We start from the raw sequence: 27,717 nt of genomic DNA on the forward strand, positions 1-27,717 counted from the left end.
AAACTGCAGTACATAAGTCTGGAAGGCAGACCAGGAATGAAAATGGCTGAGGTTTCATCTAGGTTGTGTACAGAATTTTATTTGGGCAGAAATCTCTTTCCCTTTAGTATGCACCGGCCAGGCAACGGCTCCTCGGCTCTCCAATTCGTATACATCAAGGGTGTGTAAGTCCAGTCCTGGAGGGCTGGTGTTTATGCAGTTTTTTGTTTTCACAAATTACCCGGGCTAAATGAGCTAACAAGCTGTATAATCTGACACTGGTTCATAGATTTAATCACATCAAATGTTTCATATAGGGACACAAGAACAATACCATTATAAATTGGCCCACAACTTATCAGTTTCTGCCTGTAGCGATGGAAACCCAACAAATCCACCGGAGCCTTACTCTGACTCGCATCTGTCCATGTCTGACTTGCAAAATAATTGAATCCCATCGACTGCGGTTTAAAACCTCAAAATCATACAGAATGTATTTATTTAAGCTAGTTGCGACTGCCCTACGTAGCCTGCTAGCTCAACACAAGTAAGCGACATCTTAAGTTGCCTGTCATTTTGAATATGAACAGGCTTCATTGGTTTTCTCTTTGCTTAACTAGCCATTATAAGGACCGTTATGCTGTACTGGATAGCTTTTTATAGGCTGCCTAACTGGCTCACTCCCATCTGTCACACAAGACTGGTTCAAGAGTGTAACCGAAGGGGAATGGAGAGGCCAGTCTCAGTCATGTAAGAAAATATCAGCACAACCAAATTAATTTGTTCAATCTGGCAATATTATGAAATATTTTACCGTCATCTTTTTCGCATAATTAATAAACTGCAGTGGCGTTGGCCTACTATTGCACTTGCGTGCTCAAAGACGTGTTTTTTGTAATGTGTACATTTGACATTCCAATCATGTTCACTTTCAATCCCTTCAATCTCCCCATATTAGGTAAAGTAATTATTTTACTTGGTCACTTATCAGAGACCCTGGCGAGAGAATCTTGCATGCGCAGTGCCGCAGTCCAGGAGCAGAAGATATGCGAGTCCTCCAACTCAAGGCTGGCTGGGTCCTGTTTTTATCACGTGAGTGGTAAGTTGCATGGACATCTCATTCGTAGAAGGGGTTCTTTGTTACAGGTAATGTTAGGAAATGCTTAGGTATTTCTTAGTCGATTACTTTTGCTAAATGTCAACCGAAATGAGGAAGGTTTGTCTCCACTGAAAAACGAACCATCCGTACCTTGGCCAAAAGGCTTTATACCTCGTTGGCGTGGCCTTGCAGCGCTACATGCAAAAGTGCTAGTTAGTTTAGTTCTCGGGTTTAGCAGACTTCTCCACCGTTTTTGCCCTGTAGATCTACAGATACAAGTTTTTCTTTATTTCCTGTATATTTTCATTTTGCTTCAAATTTAAAGATGGATTGCAACACCTACTGTATATAGGCGGCCTATTTTTCAAAATATGAATGACGACATGGTGACCGCAGTGAGAATGCTATAGCCATTGGAACTCTAGGGAGGTAGATTGCTAAAACGCTAATAAAAATAGGTCTACCGAAACAAAGACTTTTCACAGTCGGCAAAAGATTGCACGAAACTATTTTCTTTCAATTTACAGTTAAAACACTGTAGATATGGAGTTTTTTATATTCTCATCATTATGCCCATAGTTGCCTGCTCATGGTAAGCTTTTAACGCTTCCAGTCCCAAGCCCAATATGAAGTGGCTCCACCCAAATCCCAAGGGTTTTTGGCTTTGGCTAAGAAAATGGAGAAAGTTGAGAAATGTTATGATAGTTACGCTTGAGTGCCATATGGCACTCTTGGGTCTGACTACGCAACATTATGTGGTTATAGTTCTTTTTGGGATAATATCGCTTTACAAACGGTTTTGGAATTACTTTTAGTATATTTTCTTGGCTTAGACCATGAAACCCCAAATCCCTTCTAGCCTACCTACCATTGTAACCCGTGAGTGAAAAACAAGTTCAGTGAGCTCTTTCAAATGCAAATTCAATGCTTCCTGCACTGCAATGGTAATAGCCAAATGAAGTCTACTCCAAAATATGCACCTTAAGGGTAAATGTCAAAAAATTACATTTGTTTTCTGACATTACTGTGGAACTGCCCTGGTGTATTATTGACAATATTTCTGACATTTGGCTAATATTTGCATTAGGGTATAATTAGGTTCTATTAGACATTGTATAAAATTGGCTCATTTGTTTTCCTGTTGTATGTGCATCTCTGCCTCCATTTCAGCCATGATTCCCTCTGGTTTTTTGTACATTGACCGCACTCTGCCCCCTGGCAGTAGAGAACCTAATGGTGTGACACAGCTGGAGGTCAGTGAGTATGGTTTTTGTATAATATAGGGGAGAGACATTGTCACATACTTCATTTTCTTACATTTCTTGGGTGCAATACATAAAAATGGAATAAATGCCATACCAAATATTTTGTATTCATCACAATTTAATACCTTATAGTAGAGCTGAACATGTAAACAGGAAGTTGACCTCAGAACATGAAGCCACACAATTGTTTAATGTCTTAGTAAGTTAGGTTAGGTGTACTCTTAATTAGATGCAGAGCCTGACAGAAATATCATATAAGAAGAGTGAATGTTATACAATTTCTCTGGTATTTCATTATTGGCGTTTGGCAGACGCTCTTATCCAGAGCGACGTACAACAAAGTGCATACCCATAACCAGGGATAAGTTCGCTGAAAGACCCTAGAGGGAAGTACAATTTCAATTGCTACCTGTATTTCAGTGTTATTGTTATGGATTATAAAAGAGGTAGATATTTATAGAGTTACATCCCTCCAGAAAATACAGACTGACTTCATTCTAGAAGACTTGGTTGCTGTGGGATGGCACTTTGCTGATGATACCCAAAAACATGCATTTCAGAGGGGAAAAGCATAAAAAAGTATCAAAATTTCAAAATGAAAGAAAATGTACAATGTTGTAAAAGTATTCGCCTCTTCCTGATTTCTATATTATCAGGATTATTATTATTTTTAGGGGTGGATTTGTTATTAATTCCTTTAATTAATTTAAAAGCTTCAAAGTGAACTACAAGCGATTCTTCTGGGTGAGTTCGGTTGGCAGAAGGCACAGATAGGGCACAAATGGAAATCGGCAAAGGATAAATTCCTCACAGATATTAGGAAGTGGTCACTGTGTGGAATAGCTTGCCAATGGCTTGGAGGCAGAAACACTGGGGGTTTTCAAGACTAGGCTTGATACAGTGCTAGGTACTATTTAGCTTTTAGGCAAAATAAGTAGTAGGTACACTTAGTAGTAGGAAAAGGCATGCATGGGTGGGCTGAATGCGCCATTATGTTATGTTATTTTTCAGATATTCAGACAACATGTAATATTAGACAAAGGGAACCTGAGTAAACACAAAACACATATGTCTTTTGCATCATTGTTGAGGAATATTAGGCCACTCTTCTGTGCATTAATTGCTTTAATTCAGGAAAACTGGTAGGTTTTTGTGCTTGTTTCAGGTCCTGTCACAGAATCTCTACTGGGTTTCTTGTTAAGAACATTAAAGTCCAGCATGTTTTCCATTTTCATTGGGTTAATGGCAGTCTATGATATTACACTGTGGTGAAAGAGGGGCATATAGCTCTCCTGTAGGACTCCCTGGACTGTAAAACATACAGTATGGTGATTTTGGTGTATAGATTTAGTGGCAACTTGAGGCAAATTCCATCTCTGTTTCTTCAAACACACAATGAGATTTTAGTGTGGATGCATAACTGAACAATCCTGTTGCTCAATTCTGAATATATTCGGAAAAATGTTATTTTTTAAGCATTAGAATTTCTAAATCTTTCACGCTCCCAATCCTTCCCCTTTCTTGTTTGTAGGTCTTTTGGCATTATCAGTTGAACACTCCTCCTCCAGTCATGTCTACTATTACAGATTCACGCCCCGGATTAGACCTCTTCAGAGCCAGACCCCACCCCACCCGGGAGCTTGGCTCCCAGATGTGGACATGGGACAGCATGTCAAGTTTCAGACCCACAACTGCACAGGGACAAATTTTGGAGGTCATCCAAATGTCTGCAGAGGAAGATGAAGCTATTACCAGCCTTCTGAAACTGCACTATCAGAGTGAGCTGGAAATCACCTCCAGTGACCCAAGGGGAAACATGATTGGTGAAGATCCTACAGCAGTCAATCACCAATCACTCAGACAGCCAACTCCAACTCCGCCATCTCAGTCTGATGCAGGGCCTGCCTCAAATAGTGTAGAAGACTTAATGCCACCACCCTCCTTCCTGGTGTGTCAGTCCACGCAGGGGTCTGATGCAGTGTCAGAAACTTTGAGTGTGGGAAATGTTGTTAAGGATCAACGGATTGTGAGCCAAGGAGCTGTAGGAAACCATGAAACTGAGAGACTACATTGCTTCTTACCTGCAGATCAGGATGTACTGGCCATAAACTATGAGAAACCTGAAGAAAGGCCTCTGATGGAGGGACTTTGAGTCTGAAGTTCTGTAGTTTGTGGTAGTGGGACATGGGGATGATTGTGGTTGGGGGATGTGGTGGCTGAGAAAGGGGCCTAAACTCCTTTGCTCAGCCACCAAAGCAAGCACAGATGGCTCTCCTCAGCTGTGAATCATTTGTTTTTTGTATATATTGTCACATTTGAAAGTTGACTTCATAGCTTAATATCCTTTTGGCTTACAAACACTGTACCCAGCCACATGATTGTTGTTTATCAATCTATGCTTAACATTTGGGTTCATTTTCACTTTGTAAAATGGATGTAATGTTCATGGCACTGATGCGTTCTGCAAGCTTTCTATTTTTTCTGAAAGTGATAAAGATTATTTATAGTTATTTGATGCTTTTGTCACAGAGATTCCAAACATACTTCTCCAAGGCAAACCCCCCCCCCCCCCCCAAAAGTATGAAATTTGGTATCAAGTACACACAATCTCAATGGGAGGAAAAACAAAAGTAAATATTTGAAACTTAAAAGAAAATACATAGGGCTATAGAATATGGATTTGCCTAGCGTACCAGCTCGTCAACTCCAGCATCCTATTCTGCATTCACAATTCACTTTAAAATCAGTCAATCTTAATCTAGAGGTAAACAAAAAAGTTTAATAAAATAAAAAAACAGTACAGTATGCCAATCCACAAGGGTTTCTGTATTTTACATATTACATATAAAATACAGACAGTACTTACAGTATATATTATTAAAAATTATTTACACAACACTTGGTATGAGAGTAGTTGGAGAACTGGTTGGGTCCACTCAATTGCCACATGCAGCCAATATAAATTCTCATACTAGATAATGTTGCTTTCACAAAACGGAACATCATCTAGAATGATGGTTGATTCTCTGTTCTCAAACTATGGTCCTTCTCAGAAACTATGGTCAGAGATCAGAAAAGTGTAGTAATTGTAGGATTTTAAAGTAAGCAGAAGAAAGGATTCTAAAGCACAGATATTCATTTATTCAGCAATATCAGTGTTGTAACTCCCAATGACAAAAGCTAATTTTGCTTGTTATAATGTCTGTAATTTTCTATTTCAAGGAAATATTGTCTAGTTCACCTGGTTGGTATGTATGAATGAACAGGAATTACTATGTTTGGCAAGGTTGCAGTGTTTACAATTACACCCTAACAAACACATATGCAGTTAATGTGTCAATTCGGGTGTAATGTGTAATTAATGTGTCATACAAATGTGAAGAATGGGTTTCACATACAGTAGGGCAGTTCTGCAGAAGCACCAGCAGTGCTGGCTCAATGACACTTTTTAATTTAATTTTTAAGTTTCAGATTTCGTCTTTGATGGAACCCCGGTCCTCGGTATGCAACTGCAACGAACTGATGCCTGCATCAAGATCCATTGCTTTAGCTGTGTGCTACTGCGCCACTCTCAATTACACTATTTACTTTAGGGTCAAGAAGAGTGTTATGTCTTCAGTGCTCTGTGTAACCAATGAATCAAGCACAAACATCCCATATACATCCAAGTTTGATAGTGGCCATCTCCACTGAAGTTGGATTTTGACCAGGTTTTAGTCATCATTTTACTGGTTTCTTCCCATGGTGCAATGTCCTGGTTCCACTGAATGCTGGCATTCCGCCACTGTAAAACAGTGTTCATCAAATAATTTCCCTTTTCCAGGACATGAGTGCACATTTGCGACATACTAATGTCCAAGTGTCTTTTCAAGCAGGCTGCATTTTTCTCTCCTGAGCCAAGAATTATTTGGCTTGGAGGTGGGGGGTGTCTCAATTGCTGCCCCTCCTCATTTTCCCGGCATAGACTTAGACTTCAATCCATGGGACATCATGCCTGCTGCGTGGATGACTCGGTACCTTTCGCGAAGGTTGCGTCTTCGAACATGCTCATTTGTGATCTCCAGAACATTTCCCACAGGGAACCAGCCCTTTTGGCCATCGGACAACCTGATGCCCTCATACCAACCTGATAGAAATGGGAAAGAATGAGGATATATGAATGGAGATGGGAAAGGTATGGGAGAGATGTAAAAGATAGGTAGACAGTACAATGAAGGTCAAAGGTGATGGAAGATGACAGAATTTTGTTCAGAAAATAATAGGATAATAGGTATACGATCCAGGGGGATTGTGGGAAGAGCAGAAAATCAGTAAAGGAAGCAGAATGTTTATAGAGCTTCCACAACAAGTGTCTTGTCTTCTACTCACCCTCATTGCCCTTGCGAATAACGTTTACGATTTCTGTAGGCTCCAGGGTGAGTTCATCCCCCTGCTGGGCAATGTATTGCTCTATACATTGTACCTGTGGGCAGTCTGAACACACGCACACACAAGAGGTTCAACGTCAGTAATTTGGAGGATTGGGGCTGGTGGAGTGGGTGTGTACTGTGGTGTTTGGTAGTAAGATGGTAGTCCTACTTACCCACTTCCTCATACACGGCCTCATCCCTATCTCCTTCTGGCTCATCCGGGTCAGGAAAGGCTGCCATCCATCTGTCCTTGTCTGACCTGCACAGCAAACGGGTGCGATATCACGGAAATGACACTTTTCAAGAGATGAGGTGCAGTACGGTGGTGAGTGGATACATGAACATGAGCAAGAGCAACAGCAGCTTTAGCACAGCCTTCCAAAATGGACTTTGTGCCTTCATTCCATTCCAAGTTTCTTAGATATAAAGCTGCAGATATAAATTGGGCAAATTCATGCAACCTTGGTGAATGAATACCTATACCTTTGCCTCATGGCGAGTGCCTCTACTGGCTGTATGCAGTAGGAGACGGCACAGATGCACTCGCACCTTTCATCAGAACGTTGGGAACCGTGGGGACTTTACTCACTGGGTTGGCACTTTCAGAAGACGCTCGCTGAGGCGATTCTGGTGGTTCTCCAGCAGGATCAAGCTGAAGCAGTTGTCAAAGCCTGGACCTGCTGAAGCCTCATCAAAGTCCTTCACCTGGACCAGTGAGCGGTGTGCATGGTCAATCACCACATACCGTTCTGAGCTGGAGGAGAGAAGAACAAGGATTGAAACTCACAGCTGAATTGAATGTCTAAATCTTAATACGAAAAGTAGACAGCAGACCTCTTCTTGCTGGTAAGGATGAGGAGGTCATTGAAGAGGAAGAGGAAAATTGGGGTGAATCTGGAACGGAATAGGGTGGCTCCTTTGGCCATCTCCTGAACCTCCCCTCGTTTTACCAGGAAACGGTTCTTGGAGACGACGGGGATGGCCTTTGGACAGAGAGAGGAAAAGCATGTGTATAAACTTTGCATGTGTATAGTTGTGAATAGCAGGCAGGCAATTAGTCGATTTGTAATAAATACAATACTCCTGCACATTTATGTCAATGATTTGGGCCAAAGCCAATGAATCTACTCTTCCTGTATATCTATGTAAAAATTAACATTTGTATTAAAACTAGGAACCGTTGGGAAAACTGGAAAATGCATCCTCTGTATTTAACCCATCCTAATTACTTGGGAGCAGTGGGCAGTCATAGTATGGTGCCTTGGGACCAACTTCAATTCTGAGGGCAGTGCCTTGGTCAAGGGCAATGACATGAGTACACCAAGAGGAAATTTAGACTCTCCAATTAAACATAAACAGCAGTTTCTGAGACACCACCCTGTCTGCCACCAACAATAATTCCACGGTCAAAGTCTGATTTTTTCCCCATTCTGATGGTTGATATGAACATGAACTGAAGCTCCTGACCCATATCTACATGATTGTATGCATTGCACTGCTGCCACACAATTGGATGATTAGATAATCACATGAATAAGTAGGTGTAATAAAGTAAAAATGTTCCTCATGTTTCTTTGTGACCCCTTATATTTACTTTAGTATATGTACTGAAAAGATCTTCAATTGTATGGCTTCCATTAAATTCCAAAAATATAGAGACATCGTGAACATCTCTGGGATGTGTGCAGTATCACATACATACCTTCATTTTGTCAAACTCCAGGGTCTGGGCAATATGGATCAGCTCTTCCATCTGTCTCATCTTCCCAACCTCTGAATTGCACTCTTCAATGATCTGGTGGGGGGAGCAGTAAAGGGGAAATTAATGCTAGAGATCCTTCAAAAGCCAGAGACAGCCCACTCTGCCGTGTTTCCTGTTTTGACAACATATTGCATTTGTTGATATTCTTGGTACAGCTTTAAACAATTGCTATCCTGTAGAAGATATTCTTTTTTTATGTTTATGCCCCAATGTTAAATGTCCAAACCCTCGTAAATTTGGTATTATGTAAGTTATATGGCATTATGAATAGTCTTTGAGTGGAACTTCTCCATGGTTTGTTACCTTTGAAACAGCGGCCAGGGCTTTGGAGGTAGTCTCCTCTTCCTTTGTCCCTTCTTGTGTCCGTTTCAGGATGTTCTGAAGACAGAAAAAAAGGTTTTTTTGTTTTTGTTTCAATTTCTACAAACAGGATAAATAATTTAATCTGACATAAATCACCCTCTACAAACAGAAACTGTTGATAAGACAAACTGACACTGCCAAAGAGCATTTACTGGAAAGGTAATACAGGGTGAGAAGAACAGTGGCTGAAAGTAAGGATTGGTGCCATTTGTTTTTAAAACACGACACAAAGTGTAACTGCCGATTGTGTAGCCAAGGGAGTGGGACGGTTCAGTCAGATAGGGTTCCACATTCATCAACATCTAGCGACCCCCACTGGTCCAACAGGCACCCGTAGATTGCAGTCAAAGCCACATATGAAAGGCTTAGTTGTAGTCTGGTGTATAAAGAAGCAGCTGGCAACACCACACGCTTCAGGAGAACCATGGAGGTCTACATCCTCCAGGATCAGCAGTGGGGTTTTCGCATGAAAGCTGCTGTGGTTCCAGGTTATTGGCCATTCCAATTTGGGGTGGAAATTGGAAATACTCAGGCCCAAGTTGGCTGTCAAATTTATCTTAAAAATCGACACAACAAAATGTGAAGCAGACCGGCTGTCAAAAACTGCCTTTCAGCACAATACCTAGAATTTAGATTTAGACTTCAGATTTCTTTTCATTGGTTTGTACCTTAATGCTAAATGATTCCACATTCCTTATCCATGAGTCTGATATGCATCCTTTTATTATTACAATGACTTGCAGATGCTTTTAAAGTGCAGAGCATCTTGAATACTTATGTTAGTTCTTTGTGCTTAATAGTTAAATCTTTTTGATACAGTAGAATCTACAAAAGCTGGCCATACTGGAGAGGAATGTTTCTGTATTTGATCTGACACACAAACATATTGCCCATAGCACACAAAATCCTGTTTTTAAATTATCATTCCAGGCCTTCTTTTGTAAATATCTCAAATGGTAAATGTCTCATTTACCATTTACCATTATTTAATTCAAACTCCTTCTGAATACAGTATTGTCCATCTGACTACAATACAAAAGTATATTGTTTGTTGTTCCTGAGAATTACACCACTAATCTAAATTGGAAGAAAACTTTTCATAGAATACAAGAGTTGTGTTACAAGCACTGTTTATTGAGAGCAGCATATAAGTCTACTGCTTTGTTGATAAAGCATGTTCCCTGCCTAACACAAGCCCACTCACCTCAATAAGCATCTTGATGCGGGTGATACGCTGGAAAGGCAGCAACAGGAAAGACATGAAAGGTAGCCGTTGACACTGTGGTGACTCCTGCAAGCGGGCAATCACAGCTGAAAACTGTCCATTCTTCTGCCTGTGGCCAGGACAATGAAGCAGTCAATCAAATGATAGCATGCATTGAGTGTCCCTTGCATGAAGCTAGTGTCTGACAAAATGGAGGAAGGTTCTTTTTTCTTTTGATACAGTTACAGTATATTGACTACACAGTTTCAGAAGGATTCAAGATCACTGCAGTGTATAAAGCTACTCCATGTATCAATATTACTTAAGTGAGAAACCTAGCGATTTTGCCTCATGTGCAAAGCATGGCAGAAATGACCAGCATCTGTGTTGTGCTCACATAAGGGTGGTGTAGGTCTTCTCCTGGTATATCTGGTTACGAACATAGTCAATGTAGACCGGGAACTTATGCTGGGCGTGGTAGTAGATGATGTCACAGATATCTGTGATCAGGACGCTTTTTTCTATCCGTTCCTCCAGGTCTGTCAGAAAGCTGTCAGAAGGATGTGGAGACAAAGGCAAACACATTTTTTGTCAAAAGTTGGAATGGCAAGAGAATAGACCCCTTAGCAGTCGCAGGTGCTAGCCCGAACCAGACATGGTCAAAGTTACAAATGTTATGTTCTAGGAGGCTACTGGTGAGAGAGAAGGCAAAGACGGTGTTACCCTGACTAGGGTCTGAAGGATGGGAAGTGAGGTGATCGATGATCTCATCAAAACTGAATAAATGTGCCAAAAGTGGCCTGTGAGAGAGTAGCCTGATAGTGAATTAGTCCATTGCTCCCCAACATAATTTATTGATGGGGGAACTTCAGCTATGACTGCATTTGGTCACAATTGACTAGACTGTGAGGGAAACCCCCATGCATTCAGAAAGCCACATTCAAGTGATCATCCCATGCTTCCCTGCAATTCAATATTCAGATATTTATAGTGGGCTTAGTCGTGAGATTTACAGGTTGTTACTTTATGCTTTGAAGGTGCAACAGAATCCTGGGAGAAAATGGTTGTGAGTGCTGAGCACTGTCGGACATTTTTGCACACGCTTACCTCTCGCTGGTCTCACACACACGCTTACCTCTCGCCGGTCTCACACACAGGCTTACCTCTCGCTGGTCTCACACACGCTTACCTCTCGCTGGTCTCACACACACGCTTACCTCTCGCTGGTCTCACACACGCTTACCTCTCGCTGGTCTCACACACACGCTTACCTCTCGCTGGTCTCACACACGCGCACGATATTGGAGAAGAGGATCTTCTTCTCGCGGATGATGAGCGTGTCCTCAAGATCACGAGACTCCATGAAGTGATCAATCAGCACGCGCAGAGAGCGTAGGTACGAGGCCTCTGAGGTCAGCACTTCAAACATACTCTGAGGGGTGCAGGGACATAGCCAGAAGACAGTGTTACCAGACTATTACCATGCAATCATATTCATTTCATCACCAGAAGAAGATTTAAGCAGTCTAAATAAGAAAGCAGAAACAATTTTACATAAATGTATCTGAGTTCTCAAATTATAGGTCACCCTCTCCATTACAAATATACAATACACTAAATCAATCAATTCATTCTTACATGCCACCAGCAGTACTCTTAAAAGATACTCGGTGATCAATTTATTAGGTAGACCTGTACACCACTTATTAATACAATATGTATCATATGTAATCAGCCAATCATATGGCAGCACATAAATTCATAAAAGCATGGAGACATGGTGGTGAGTATCTCAGAGTCTCTACAGTTCACTGAAAATAGTGCGAAAAACAAAAAACATCCAATGAGCAGCAGTTCTGCTGGCAGAAATGCATTGTTAATATGACGTAATGTAATGTAATGTATTTATCACTCAGTCTCAACTCAAGCTCCTCCAATAGATACACTATTTCAAAGTTAAATGGTATTTTTGTATGAAAGACACTTTCCAGGATACCAAAAAAAGGATCTTTGTCCAAAATAGAGCCACAGTTGGGCAACTCCAAAATACATGCAATGTTCAGTGCAGGGGTAAAGAAAAAGCGAGCAACATTCTTCCAGCTAAATTCTCTCCAAGTAGGAGAGCATGTCGTTTTCCACTACTCTCTACAAAGCCCTAGCACTCCTCTATTGACATTGTTAAATTAAATCCGCTTCCCATTTTTCTTTTATATTCAGGGTGTTTTCTGATTTTTAATTCTGGTGGTCGAAATATAACTTTGAATGTTTTTTTTGGCATGGTCCATGCCATTTTGTTCATCCTTCACTCCATATTTCTATCTTCCCTTGTCTGTCCTCCTCACCTCCTGGTGCTGCCTCTGCACAGGGCTGAGTGTCTCCAGGATGCCACTATCCCTCACGGAGGGAAGTTGTTGCCACAATGTGTTCTGGGTGGAGCTGGCTGTGCCTCTTCTTTCTGGATCAGTCCCCCTTCGAACACCCCAGTCCATTTGAAAGTCCACGCTGGCCTTGCTAATGTTTCGGCATACTGTCTGCCGCTTGATCTCCTTGTGGATGACCGTGTCACGGTACGTCTGGTAAAGGGGCTCTGAGGTAGAGTTTGGGTTTGGTTAGTGCGGTCTCGATTACCATGATGTCAAATGCAATTTTTTAAACGGCACACAAAATTAGATGAAAACATGAATAAAGTGCATATTACTTTAAACACACAATGACTTGCACTAAGGTATGTCCTATCAGGTAAAATCCTGAAATTCAAACATGGAGTGAAAAGAGAGGAGAGAAATATTAATTTAAAATATCATATCATATAGTCATTGAGTCTTATCTTATCATACATGGTATTGTGGCAGGCTAAAGCCACACCTAATCTTTCAGTGGGCACACACCTAGCTTGCATTGAATCCCACAGTGGGAAAGTGAGTCCGGGAACACATAGAGTCCTTCAGAGAGCATAATGAACTGAACCAAGCATAAAATGAGGAGCTGCACAGCTGAAAAGCTGAAGGTAATAAATCAATTACAACTGAAGGTCAGAGCTGAAGAGCTGCACTGAAAAACTTCTGCTCTGTTTGTTTTGTCTTTGTTGCGTTTGTTTGTTACTTTTGTTTGTTCCCCCATGCGGGGGAAAAAGCAAAAATTGTTGTTTATAATTATAAAAAACATTGTTTGTAATGAACTCCCTCCCACTATGGGCAAATATAACTACAGCAAAAACGGGAATTTCCAGTTTTTCTTCCTCTTGGTGGTGCCACCCTACCTCTGACGTATCTTAATTGTTATATTTATGATAAGATATCACATCGCCAGGCCCTGCATTTATGGTGACCAAGTTTAATGCCTGAAATCTCTTTTGCAACTCTAGTTGAGCACATCAAGGTATTTAGCTGTATTAAGGGTTCATCCTTAAATAGAGGCAAACCTAAAGGGATTCATCACATTACCTGAATGAATAACACAAAAGCATTTTAACAGTGGAAGAAACAAGAGACCTTTCTTTGAAGAAACATGCATGTACACAAATGAAGTGTCAATAGTTCACTGAAAAATATTAAGGAGAATTGTGAATGCATATCATTGTGCATTTGTAAACTATGATCATTAAATGGCTAGTTGAGATGATTTTGGCATGAAAGGGAAATTGTTCTGAATGAATGAACAGATGACTTCATGAAAAGGCAGTATCGGCATCTTGCCACAGCAGGAAGAAATTTCAGGGTTAAAACCTGGTCACCTAAAAACACAGTGCCATAATATCAACATAAGTATATACTGTGTTTCACCATGTACCCAATTATTTTTTCTAAAACTCAATAGAAATTATTAGAACAATATAAGAATCCCTATACACCTATACACCAACAAGACCCCTCCGTTCTGCCACTTCATGCCGTCTGGTGCCTCCCCCTCACCACACCTGCACTTCACGCTCACGACTGCTGTCTGTCCTGGTCCCACGGTGGTGGAATGACCTCCCGGTGGATGTCAGAACGACAGAGTCTCTGACCTCCTTCAAGCGCAGACTGAAGACTCATCTCTTCAAGCTACACCTTTCCCTCCCTCCCTAACTCACCACCATGATTAGACTTATATATGCCATAGACTGTAATGGCACTTATGTATAGATTGTATAGATATTGTTACTTGTATAGATATTGGGGGTTTTTTTTGTATTAGCTATGGTATTGTTGTGCTCAGGGTATTCTAGCTGCCAACTGTGGTGTGCTAGTTTGGAAGTTGATTGTATTCTTCAAGGGTTCTGATTATCTGTATGTTTACACTAGGACTCAGAACTGTACTGTCCTCTCAGGTCCTCTTCGCACTTGTACTTGTGTTTGATCTGCACTTCGTTGTATGTTGCTCTGGATAAGAGCGTCTGCTAAATGCCATGTAATGTAATGTAATGTAATGAATCCTGAATATCATTACCACGTTTCAAACACTCAAATTGACCATATTGACATTTTTCTACCTGTTCTACCATTCATATGCAATGCCTGTCTGTCTTGCGTTAACTGTACTGGAAGGATGACAGTGACTATGACAGTGACAGTGCCACTGTATCCTCACCATCCAGGAGTTGCGATTTCAGGTCCACAGACAGTCCGCGTAATAGATTTTTAGGATCCCTGCTAGGGAGGAGAAGTAAGTCTTAGAAAGAACATTCAGAAGAAATTTGTAACAAACTACACAATTTTTATTCTGTGTAGGATATAGGCATATCCCCTATACCATCCTTCCACCTGTACATCTGTTAAAGATTCTGTGTATTGTACAGCAAACTTGCAGGAGATGGTGTTAATGGCAGAGACAATCAGAGAAAAAAACATGAGCTTACTGTTGCTCTTCTCTTTCACTGTCACTCCCACCATCCTCTTCTATATCTGGGGAGGAAAAAACAGCAGCACTGATATAGACATACCCAAGCTCCCTATTTCATGGCCCACACTGTGAAATGGCAGAAAACATGTGACCAGCTTATCTGGGTTGGAACATTGGCCAAAGCAATACTGTTTAATCAATGAAACAAAAGTGTTTCAGACAACAATACCCACCTCTACGTTGTTGAGTGGATTGAAGAGACTGGTCGCTGAGGCGTCTGACTTCTTGGCCAGTTTTTGGGGGTGGCGGAGGGGGGCGGCGGGGAAGAATGGGACTTTGGGGCCGCAGGGGCAGTCGCGTAGGCAGGCGCGGGCTACACAGCAGACTGCTGTCAGCAGTACACTGCAGGGGGGGCGAGCGGTGCAAGGCAGTCCATTCCTCAGGGGAGGGCTGGGGCAGAGGGATGCCCCGTGGAACACTGGAAGGTTGAGAACTCTTGGGCGCCCGGTCAGGGATGGCTGGGAGCATGTCCTCTGTTCCCCGAGACAGGGGTTGTTCCAGCTCTGTAACGCATTCAGCACGGGTGTCTGTAGGACACAATAGTCTTGCCCCGCGAGGGGGTTTGGTGAAGCAGATAACTGGAACGAGTTTACTTTCTGTTGCTGGGTTTGCAATTTCCAAGGGCAAATGAAGTCTATCTTCGTATATAGGGTCCTCTTCCTCTTCCGCAGTTGCATTGTGAAGAATAGGAGTTTGAGTGTGGGGGAAGTGGGGAGTGTAGGAGGCCAACATAACCTGGGGCACCACATCAGTCTCCATTGACCTCCTCCTTGCTTGCTCACTCACCATGATGCCTAAAACTTTCTGAAACTTTTCCTTCTTTGCCCTGCCCAGCTGTGAGCCTTCCCCCTCCTCCAGTCCTGAAGACCCACTTTCTCCTTTCTCTTCTTCTTCCTCTTCCTCTCCCTCTCCCTCCTCCTCCTCCTCCTCCTCCTCCTCAGTCTCCTCCCCAGTCCCACTCTCTGTCTCCCCTTCACTTTGTCCTGAATTTATTTCCCCCTCCTCCATGGTTCCATCCACCTCATCATCCTCAGCCTCAACAGGAACCCACACCAGCCTCATTCCTGGCCGCTCAAGGTGGCACAGGCAACTGCAGTCCTTCTCACAATGGAGGCTAGAGGTAATGTCCAAGTCCTGTTCTGCCTCTGACTCTACGCCACCATCCATCTGCACCTCCCCCAGCACCTCTCTGCCATCTGGTGCTGAAAAAGAGACAGTGGGCAGCAGGGTGGGACTTAATACAAGATGTATTTAAAGGAAAACACAGTTTGTCATTGTTCTTCAGGTTGCACAAAGGAGGGGCAAAACAATATAAAATATAGCTGCAAGCAGCAATACTGGCGGCCTAGCACATATGGAAGAATAGACCCCAGAATTCCAAGACTCTAGGTCACATGGGGCATGACTTATGCTTGGTTCAAATGTTGCATATTGAACTGAGTGGTATAGCGTCCGCGAGTGGCATGTAGGGCCAAGGTTTTTTTCTTTGCTGTGCGGCATTACCTTCTACAACACTACCAAGCGGCATGGCTCTAGGTGGAAGGGGAGTGGAGATAGATCATTTGTATGTGTTTTCACAGCATAGGCCTTAGCAAGGGGCCTAAACAACAGGATTCATGCAGCTTCGCATCTTGGAAACAAAAACTGCTCTAGTTTCGACATTTTATACAATTAATTGGCACCATTCAAATATTGTTTTATTCACAATGACATGCCCAACAAGGTAATATAAGTTGCAATACTATGAATAAAATCAAGAATTAATTAAGGAAATTTGACTAATTTATGCATAGGAAATGACAAAATGTGCTCTAGTTTGTACATTTATTTACTGATTCACCCCATTCAAATTTTGTTTTATTCAGAGTGACATATCATACAAAGAGATATAAGCTGCAAAACAATTCACGGGTTATAGCTGTTTTAGTAAACAGCTGTGGCCATGCCCACAAACATTTATTAATGTCTGGCGGCCATTTTATTATGAAAAGTCAAAATAACTTTTATTATTATTGCATATCAGGATATATAAATTCTTGAACACCAATTTGGTGAATGTGGATCAAAAATCCAGAGACTAATTCATACTGTACTGTAGGTTTTGCAAATAAGTCAAAATAGCGTAAAATCTAAATGGCTGACAATGATGCTTATCAAGGCAAAGTTGTTCGGCTGGAGGACCTACATCAAACAATGTATGGTTTATAATTTTCCACTAATCACAGCCAATGATACACTCTTTGAAACCTGAATATTTGCTATAGCGCCCCCTAATAGCCGACTGAATCCAAATTTTACATAGTCATAGCAAGTGTAGAGGTCAATATACCCACCAAGATTCATGAAGATCTGACATTGCTAAGCCTGTCAAATGGCAGCTGATTTCTGATTGGCTGATGGCGGCCATGTTTTTATATGTAGACCCAATTTTGTTAGGATTGAACTAAGCATTCACAAGTTATTGCTGTTTTAGTAAAATTGACCATGGCCCATCTTTTGACTATGCAACAATTCCTGCATAGCATTTTTCAATATTGTTTCAGAGATTACATATACGACGTTTCATGCAGATTTGTTAAATTTTGTAGCAGGAGTAGGACATTGGAGTCGTTGGTAAATTACCAAAACATTTTCACTCTTCTTGGGTAATTAAGAGGATAAGATCAGATAGCATTCACTTTGCTAAATTTCACCACAGTGATGTGGAAAATAGATATCAAATTATCAGAAGTGCTGATACTGAACTGATATCAGACTGATATCATGTACCATATACGCATTTCCACAAATAATTTAGAATAATAAAAAACGTCTTTATTTTATTAAGTCATATCATTTCTTATTTGCCTTCCTGTTGGATGTTAGAAATCTAACAGTCAAGAGGAAAATATATTTTTTCTGCTTCTACCCGGGAATGAACTTTTGACCTTTCAAATACTTTGAACTGAGTTCCCTAATCACAGTTCTGTGTTACAGAGTAATTTCCTACCGAGTCTGTTCCTACATGTGCATCCTGTGATACTGCACTTCAGTTTTTCTTCACAACAGGAACCATGAGATCAGTACAGTGCACTCTGGAGGTAAATGAGTCCTAGCATAAAGCTGATCTGCTGCATGTGTCTGTGAGTTATAAGTGGTGTTTCCTGCTTACCCAGAATTATCATTGTATTTCTCGGCAATGTAACACTGGAATGATGACTAGCACAATCCAGACATACCATTGGTAGACATGCCATGAATATTTTGATACCATTGATTCAATATTTTGCTCAACCAAAGTTAGTAATGGGCCACAAACCATTTTCTGTTTTATCCAAGAAGCTGTGCTTTCACCATGCCAACAAGTTATTATTATATTACTTTTTCTCATTGTTATGGAAAAAAAAGCCACAGGCTTCTAACACCTTTCTTAAAACATTAACAGTACAACTATGTTTTTTATTTTTTTATTTTTTTTGTTTTGTTTTTTACGGTTGCTATGTTCTTGCCCAATTGCTGTGTATTACCATTAGTTTCATTTAATATTTTGTTTTGTTTTTAAATGTACAGAGTTTTCAAAGTGTGACTTAAAGTGTAAAGTGCACTTGAATAATGAATAATGACTTGACATTAAGCACACAGTAGCCTGAATTGCTGAATTATCAATCATTGCTGGTATGATAATATTGGATTCATGGGGTGATTAGCTTTACATTACATTTAATTCTTATTGAATATGAGCTTTTTCCTGTCAAAAAACAAATTTTCATGGTGTGTGCAAGGTCATAGTTATATAGAATAGAAACAGAAAATCTGTCTCTTAGCATGTTCATTCTCCTTTGAAGTACCAAAAAAACCTGTTTCCTGATGATCACCTGACTCAACCTGTTACCTGAATAACACAGACAGGCAAAGATAACTGAGAACAATGCAGGAACAAAAACGATTTGAACCCTGCAATCAAAGGCATGTGACTGTTAAAAATAGAGATATCTGCAGTCCATATGTAGACTAGTGGTTACTCATTCAGCCACCGTATTCAGGAAAATGTGATTTAATTTGTCTGACAAATAACCATACCACAACCATGCACTTTTTTTTGGTTTGCTCAGTTAGCGATCCAGGCATCTACTTAACTTGATGCTGTGACAATAACAATATTATGTGAAACTAGGGACTTCCAAGTATGTCAATAAAAAGGAGCCAGTACTCTAATACAGGATATGGTGGCCGTTAGAGGCAAAATGCCAAGGCAGCATGAAAATACTTGTTAAACTAAAAACATCAGCTCCAATCGCATTCCCAATCAAGTCAAGACTGAAAAATAAAAAATAAAAATTCATTTGAAATACCTGAGCGCCTTCCCTCGTCTCTGACAGAGACGGTCATGCTCTCTCCTTGCTCTGGCACCACCTCACTGGGCTCCGTTGCCACCCTCTTCATGCTGCGATTTCTGTTCTTCAAAGGCAAGGGTGGGGGCTGCTCTCCCATCTTAGATCTTCCTTGGGGTTTGGGTTTAATGGTGGGGAACCTTTTGAACCCTCTCTTTAACCTCGCCCCCTCTGTGCCTCCTCCTCCGGCCATGTTCCCCTGCTCAGTGAACTTACTTACAATCCTCTTTACCTTCCCCGAGCTCCTCGTTTCACTGCACTTCTTGGGCACTGTTGGGCAATCGGAGCCATTTGGTGAGGGCTTGCTTGGGATAGGGGGCCGGGGTTTAGGGACAGGTTTGGGGGCCATGGGTATCTGAGAGCGGGGGGCTGGCTGTGGGAGGGACATTTTGTTTGATGACTTTAGTTTCAGTTGTTCAATTCCAAGTCAATTTTGTCCCTCCCTCCTGCCCTCCCACTACACCTTGAGTGTTGGCTCAAAGGTCACAAAAAGCAGGCCATCTTCATCTAAAGGAAAGACAGAGAATAGAAAGAAACATTTGAATGATAAGAACTAAGACGATCCCTGAAATAAGCAGGTGTGATTTGTAGCCTGTTCTGCTCAGGAAAACCAAATGGGTGCCATGCTTTATATTTCATTCTTGTACGAGGAGTAATTCAACATGTTGAGTTATCTTCCTGACCAGTGTTTACTCATTATTTCCTGAGCTTGTCAGGAGCTCCCAGCCACACCTCTTTACTTCCATTCCCTTCTGTCCAATGTCCAACAGTTGCCAATGCCAAAGCCCTACATTTATCGTCATATTTAATTTAGACCACAGGGGGAAATCTTATTAGCATGCTATGTTTTGTGCAATGTGAAACTTTGTAAATTCTATAAAACTACGAGACTTGCAAAGGTTATCCCTGGCATTTATGTGCCAAGACCCTTCAGAAGATCTTATGACATCACTGGGCTAAGGTTGTTCACAGTCCCTGTGCATGTAAGCAATTCATGGGAGCAATTTGTGTCTAGTGCCAAATTCACTAGTCCGCTTAACCCAGATTCAGGACCAGACCAATTTCAGGTCAAACACCCCATGACATGGTTTTAGATGAAAATTTTTACATTCCATATCAGCATGAACAGAACTGTCAATCACTTTCTAGTGAAAATTAGAAAATAAGGGAAAGCACCCTGTAGTGGGGCGGCACGGATGGTGCAGTGGGTAGCACTGTCGCCTCACAGCAAGGAGGTCCTGGGTTCGAATCCCCGTCGGCCGGGGCCTCTCTGTGTGGAGTTTGCATGTTCTCCCCGTGTTTGCGTGGGTTTCCTGCGGGTACTCTGGTTTCCTCCCACAGTCCAAAGACATGCAGGTTAGGCTGTTTGGAGAGTCTAAATTGCCCTAGGTGTGAGTGAATGGTGCGTGCGCCCTGCGATGGACTGGCGACCTGTCCAGGGTGTATTCTTGCCTTTCGCCCAATGTATGCTGGGATAGGCTCCAGCCCCCCTGCGACCCTGTTCAGGATAAGTGGGTTAAGATAATGGATGGACCCTGTAGTGGTCATCATAAACTCTGAATGTGAAGGATGCAGTGGTCAGGTAGTAGGGCCTGTGACAGGACCTGTAGTGCCTGAACGGTTAACAACAGTAAACTCTGCTACAGTCATACAGCCATCAAGAGTGAGAGAGTGTGTGGGCATGTTCTATCAGGTAATGGTCCTTTGGGTAAACACATCCATTTTTTCAGTTCCATGCCAAGCAAGGATCTCCATTACTTGCAACTTGTTTAGAGGACTAGATTACTTCCTTGCAATGCTAATTGCCTGTTAATATGCTATTGATAAGCAATTAATTTACGGTATCACATTTCCAGAGGAGACACATCAGGTTATGTTTATACAGACAATCATTTACACCTACAGTATAAAGGTGGTGGGCAGGTGGGTAAAGGTATGCCATAAAATAACGAGAACTTTGTCCTGGCAAAAAAAGAAATTAAAAAACGAAAGAGAAGACTAGTGGTTACTCATTCAGCAATAGTATTCAGGAAAATGTGATATTTTCTCATATGCAAGTGTAATTTAATTTGTCTGACAAATAACCATACCACAACCATGCACTTTTTTTTGGTTTGCTCAGTTAGCGATCCAGGCATCTACTTAACTTAACACAGTCATGATGCTGTGACAATAACAATATTATGTGAAACTAGGGACTTCCAAGCATGTCAATAAAAAGGAGCCAGTACTCTAATACAGGATATGGTGGCCTTTAGAGGCAAAATGCCAAGGCAGCATGAAAATACTTGTTAAACTAAAAACATCAGCTCCAATCGCATTCCCAATCAAGTCAAGACTGAAAAGGAAGGTTAACAATCAGAGCACTGAAGTGTCTACACTTCGGCAGACAGACCTTTTATAAAATCTTGCTAAAATACCATTTTAAAGCAGGATAATACAAATAACATTCCTCTCCTAATGACAAAGGTCACAGATTCAGAAGAACAGAAAAACTGGTTTCATATGGCTATGTGTACCAAACTAGGAAAAAGTCCAAATTAAAAAAAGAGAATGCAAAGGCATTATATTTTAGTAAATTCTATTTCATCATCTTTCTAGGATACTTTTCCTGTGTTTATATTACCAATAGAAACATATGTTAAAATACAGTGTCAAACCAAAAATGTGTCACATTTAACTGAATCTCATACATAATGCCATAGAACTGGAGAAGACAGAGGAAACTAGAGATAAATCACTGTACCCTTCATGCAGTTGCAGCACATTAAAGAGAAATAAACAGGAGAAATCAATCAAACACATGCTTATTGGATTGATTGAGGGTGAGCTGAGTACTCGTTTACACCCATAACGATTATTGACTTTGTCCGAGCACAAGTGTTGTACGAGTAATTGGATCATTATCCATGATCGGAGAATTGGCCTGCTTTATTATTATTATTTTGTTACATTGTCTGCAGTAGCTGTACATCAGTGATGAATGGTAACAAAATTAACATTGGTGTTCAATTGGAGGGGCGTGTTTTCTCTTTTGGGTGACGTATTTGTACCACACTGATTGGCTGCTGCCAGAAACCTGGCAAGGTGCACATTTTAGCGCCCCTGGCCAGTAGACATTCTATTCCCACCCAGTGCCTTTGCTAGAGCTGCGACCATTGGTAGCGATAAATACATTTCTAAACATGACAAGAGCAATGTGCTTAAGGGTAGGATATAAAACCAAGACGTGCCTTCGTCTCATTTAAAAACTATCCTAAATAAGAAAGGGAAGATTGCTACAGCTGCATTTCAAGCATTTCTTGTGTCATGCTGCTCCCCTCTAAACTGGGTACGTTTACTGGGTGGATTTGTAAATGTTAGCCAGCGATGCTGTTTTGTTTTTGAAATTCATCGTGCTATGTGTATTTCCTTGGCTAGATAGCAAGAAGAAGGCAGTTATTTCTTGTACTCCTTAGCCTGCAGGCTACTAGATGTTGATACAAACTTGTATAAATGATAGGACGGTCTTGGTCTTTTACTAAAGATTAAAATATAAGCACTACCTTAAAAAATAAATCACAGATAAGTAACAAATCAGCCAGCTGGCATTGTTAGATCTAATACGCATTCATTTGTATTCAAAAACGCTGTCTTGAATGCACCTCTGGTAGGAACTATTGTTGACCATCTTCCACGGTCATGCTAGAACACATTTACGGATGGCCTCAGTCAGACCTTTAGCCTTGCTCTCTAAAACCCTAAATCTAAGTCCTCTGACTTCAGACTCCTCAGTGTCCATATACGGTTGTACATTTATCTTGTACCATATACTTCTCCTCTTACGGGAGCTTTCACTCCTACCCCATTGGCGGGTGCGAGGGGTTAACAATGCATTCCTGCCTAACCCATCTTCTGTCAATCTCTCATCAGGCGGGCCTAGGGCCGGGTCCTCGACACTATATCATATGTATGTTCCGGGTTGCTACCGATACGTGTGTTATATAGACATGTCCCAAACATTTCAAAGCATGAATGGCGGCACTTTGTATGGAGTCAGCTTACTTTGTTAAAGAAATCAATAGTACTTGTAAGTATAGTGTTTTAATTATGTCAATGAATACATTTTCAGATCCTAAAATGGTGAAGTAGCTGAATTGAAATAAGCCTGTTTATTGTAACCTTAGGTGGAGGTTGGTAGTCTAGCCAGTTACCTTAGGCTGACTGTACTGTAGTGTGGGTGACATATAGATATCACCCGATAGCAAGGTATGGAGCAGTTTTGTTTGTATTTTGAAACGTACCGATAATCAATGCGAGCCCAGTGTACTGAATTAACTCTGTCATAGATTGCAGACAGAGTTAGTTAGTTAGTTAGTGAGAGTTAGCGGTCTGGGCATCTGGACGGGAGTGTGGTCGCTGGTCAGACATGTGTTAAGAGTATCGTGCTTTAGGACAACGTGGGTGCGTGTTTAAAGGGCGAGTGTGACGACAACGTTGATAGTGGTGCTGATATAAACGGGCAGGCGGCTCAGCCAATAGTGTTCCTTGAAAAATTGTTCACACACATCATGTTATATAGACGGTTTCACCGTAGTTGTGCTTCAGGTGAAAGTCTTTGTTTCAATGTACAGCAAATTGCAATGCAGTACGAGTAACTGCCTAAATAACACCACTTCCGGGTTTCGTCACGCCCACTTCCAAGTAGGAGTGGCCTTAACAGATATGGTTAATGCAGTACTCTCTCACCCCTGCCACTTGTAATGATCCATGCAACCTCCCCCTGCCCAGAATAACCCCCATCCCTAACCCCGTCTCTCTTCACAGCATGGGCACTCTCCTTCACTCCACACCGTTACCTCAGCTATCAACAAATGTCCTCCTCAATTTCTCTGTTGGAGTTTCTCCTCCCTTTAACCCAATGACTTTATAGACTCTGTGCCTTTACTGTATGCCTGCTCTCCTACTATCTCCTCTTCAGCAGTTTCCTTCTTTCACACTGGAGTTAGTAACTTACTGACTTGACCTGAGCCACAATGACCTCATAAAGAATCAGGTCAGCAGTGCAGTGGTCCCCTCAGACTAACAGAAATTTGCATTCTCGTTACATAATTATCGGCTCTACCACATTGGGCAGGCAAACGGCCTCATCTGCAGTTGATCAAGCATGGCAGCAGCTTTTGTGATAGTCTTGATGCAAAAGTTAAAGGCAGTTTGTTTATTCATTGAAAAATAATTTGTAAAAGTTTTTACAAAGGATATATATGAATAAACAACAGTGCTTGGTCTAATAATAATCTGCTTTGCCTCAGGCCAAACAGCTGGAATGATTTCAGTTAGTTAATGATCAATCGGGTCCAAAATGAAATGTCTTAAAGCTGCAGTGTTGCTCTCTGAACTTTCATCCTCGAATACTGTAACTTCCTTGTTATGGAATTATTCAATATGTTGCCAGCTTTCAACATCATAACTAACTCTGATGTCCGATAATGTAGGGCACCAATCAGTCCTTCTGATTGACTGACTGCCTGACTGAAGTTTCCTGTCACTCTTCACAGAGTGAATAACTCTCATTTTGCAATTAAAACTTCATCTTAACAAATACTTTAATGAAGTGAGATATTTTTCAGCTTTTTTCAAATGAGGATTGCTCACTTACTATGATAGCTCAATTATAACAGCTGAGGTTGTTTGTGCTCAGCTTACAAGGAAGATAGTGTTCCTGTATATGACTAATAGAAGTTGTGCCCCAGCTTTTTCTTTCCATTCATCGAGCACAAACTTGTCTGACAGGTTCTCCCATGTGGCATTATATTCTGGTGAGCCTGTGGCATTCAAACAAGAAATATCGTATTTACTGAAAGAGTATGTGTTTAAACATGGTGTTACAGTAAATGCCTAAGTTGTGAAAATACAAGTGGCAGTGGGATTCCCACAATACACTGGGATTCCCATATTCTGTATTCCTCTATACTAATCGCATTCCTCTTTTACGTCAACCCATCAAAGAGCTCTGTGAGCTCTCCATATCATTACCCCCTTTTTTCACACTCACTACCTTATTTTTATTGGCTCGGTCGCCATCCTCTAACCACCTTCTGTCCACAACTGACCTCACAAACCCCTCTTTTCAATAGACTGAACATACACTCATTGAGCACTTTATTAGGTATTTATTAGACTTATTTTTTAGAAAGTCTTCAGCTGCTGTAGCCTATTCGCTAGTTTGAGGTTTGACACGTTGTGTTCTCAGAGATACTCTTCTGCATACCACTGTTGTAATGTGTGGTTATTTGTGTTACTGTCAGCTTCGACCAGTCTGGACCTTGTCCGTTGACCTCTCTCATTAACAAAGTGCACTGCTGCCACACAACTGGCTGATTAGATAACAGTATGAGTAGGTGTATAGGTGTTCCTAATAAAGTGTAAGTGAGTGTACACACCCTGAACACCGGGGTAGCCTGTAGCCTAGTGGCTAAGGTACATGACTGGGACCCGGAAGGTTGGTGGTTTGAGCCTCAGTGTAGTAATAAAACGGGGGTGGGGGGTCTCTCTTCTATTTCTGTGTTTGTATTAGTGCCTCACTGTTGCAGTGTTTATAAAATTGCCTGCAGAATTACATCACAATTAAGACTCATATACCTGCAGAGAGAGGTTGCTTTTCTTTCAGTGACTGAATCTCAGTTCCTAAAAGCGCATTCTCAAACAATACATATGCATGAGAACCCAGAATGAGTGAGACAGGAAGCAAAAATATGTCCTGATAACCATGCAAGCACTCTCAGAAAAAAGGTATAAAAAAGTGCCAATAAAACTACAAAATCTTGTCCATGGGGGTACCCAATAGGCACATAAAACTTCACACCTAGCCAGCCATACACAATTTATCTGCATGTAAAAGGTACTTCATAGTTCTCAAATAGAACAGTATTGTACTTGCACGATACCTTAAAGTACCAAAAATGTACCTCACAAATAAAGCCATATCATATAAGGAAGGCTACTCCCAACAAGGTAAAGTAACACTGAAGAGTCTGAGAAGCAGCTTTTGATTTCAGGATCCAAAAGCGGGTGTCATTGTGATAACTGTCGAGGAAAAGTGATGGGAGAGTGCAAGAGTGTGCAAGGGAGGGTCAGTAATCAATAATCAATTCAGGCCTCTAGATAACCAGTAAAGGTATGTTTTTGACACATGGAGATAGACAGGTACAGTGAATGTTTTAGTCTGCCAGACATTATTTTTTTGAAGTAATTCATCCAGTGCCTTAAACATAAGGATACACTTGACAATCAATCACTAGTACCACTTTGTCAATCAACCAAACGAAAGTATGAGTCTTCGTATTGTACTTAGATGTACATATGGAAATGCTATTAATTTAGAAGATTAGGCAGCCGTTTGTTTTAAACAGAAAATAAAGTAAAAAGATACATTGACAAATACCAAGATTTTAGGACAATGATTTGCACAGAAATATGGTGTAGCCTATACTAGAGACCACAGGTACACACCCATTTCTCACAGCAAGAGAGGAAATGTGTTGTCCAACAGGAAGAGTGGTTTTTTTGTGTTTTTTTTACATGACAATAGCAATCTTACGGAATGAGATAAAAATAAAAGTTCCCTCCCTAACACAAGGGAGGGGACATGAGAGTGTGAATGCAGCCATGGCCACAAAGCCTGGGTTTTCTACTGAGTGCTTTATTAAATGTAAAAAGAAGTGAAGTGGTTAAAAGAAGCAAACACTAAAGGTACATTTTGAGGTATTCTAATGCAGTAGGAGTATAGTATAACTGCCTCAGAACTGAAATCGAAACCAACGCATATTTGCAAAAAAAAAAAAAATATATATATATATATATATATATATATACCTTAGGTATACGCATCACGTCAATGTACCATGGAGTGATATTTTATTTTTATATGTATGAAAACCGGCTTTTGTGACTTCCAAGACTAATGTCGAAGAGTTGGTCATATCGATAAGAGGACGTCTGACAGCTCGTGACAATGGTAATTCGTTCAAAACGTTTACCACTTAAGTACTTAATTATTGGCTACATTCTACAAGGGAACAGCTCTTAAGCATATACCTTTAAAGAGATGTTTGTTTACATTTATCGTCCAGTGTCAAAAACTGAAGACATGAAAGTCAATCACGAGAACAAGTCATAGCCTACCACACTCACCGAGTCAGTCATCGCGCACACCATTCTTCGCCATTCCAAAAGTAGACAACTCGTCCCTTTGTTGCCTCGGTAGAACGTACAAGTCAAAAGTTGTTGTCTTTTGTTAGAAGTTCCTCCTCTATCAATACACTCGTTAATGGATATACTTAAAAAACGAATCAGTTCCAAAGCGCAATGGAAAGACCAAATTAAGATTTCTATTATTTATCATTG

The 27,717-nt window shown here is 41.0% G+C and overlaps 2 protein-coding genes across 3 annotated transcripts; one reads left to right on the plus strand and one right to left on the minus strand.

Annotated features, from left to right (window-relative positions):
* Positions 1–993: 993 nt before the first annotated feature.
* On the plus strand, positions 994–4,544 carry LOC133123429 (uncharacterized). Its single transcript, XM_061233892.1, has 3 exons — positions 994–1,078; positions 2,249–2,331; positions 3,875–4,544. The coding sequence occupies exons 1-3, from the start codon at positions 994–996 to the stop codon at positions 4,493–4,495; spliced, it is 789 nt and encodes a 262-aa protein (XP_061089876.1). The 3' UTR covers positions 4,496–4,544.
* Positions 4,545–5,102: 558 nt separating this feature from the next.
* On the minus strand, positions 5,103–27,717 carry arhgef15b (Rho guanine nucleotide exchange factor 15b). 2 transcript variants are annotated; one of them, XM_061237151.1, is made up of 16 exons: positions 27,505–27,717; positions 19,294–19,839; positions 15,136–16,164; positions 14,919–14,964; positions 14,651–14,709; positions 12,424–12,668; positions 11,353–11,513; positions 10,479–10,631; positions 10,082–10,211; positions 8,818–8,892; positions 8,455–8,547; positions 7,587–7,735; positions 7,342–7,506; positions 6,926–7,011; positions 6,712–6,816; positions 5,103–6,469 (listed from the first exon to the last, which is right to left on the minus strand). In XM_061237151.1, the coding sequence occupies exons 2-16, from the start codon at positions 19,718–19,720 to the stop codon at positions 6,291–6,293; spliced, it is 3,102 nt and encodes a 1,033-aa protein (XP_061093135.1). In that variant the 5' UTR covers positions 19,721–19,839; positions 27,505–27,717; the 3' UTR covers positions 5,103–6,290. The 2 variants fall into 2 exon arrangements, with proteins under 2 accessions (XP_061093135.1, XP_061093134.1); XM_061237150.1 differs by having other exon boundaries at positions 14,651–14,712.

This window comes from Conger conger, chromosome 3 (assembly GCF_963514075.1).
Source record: "Conger conger chromosome 3, fConCon1.1, whole genome shotgun sequence".
Taxonomy (NCBI): Eukaryota; Metazoa; Chordata; class Actinopteri; order Anguilliformes; family Congridae; genus Conger; species Conger conger.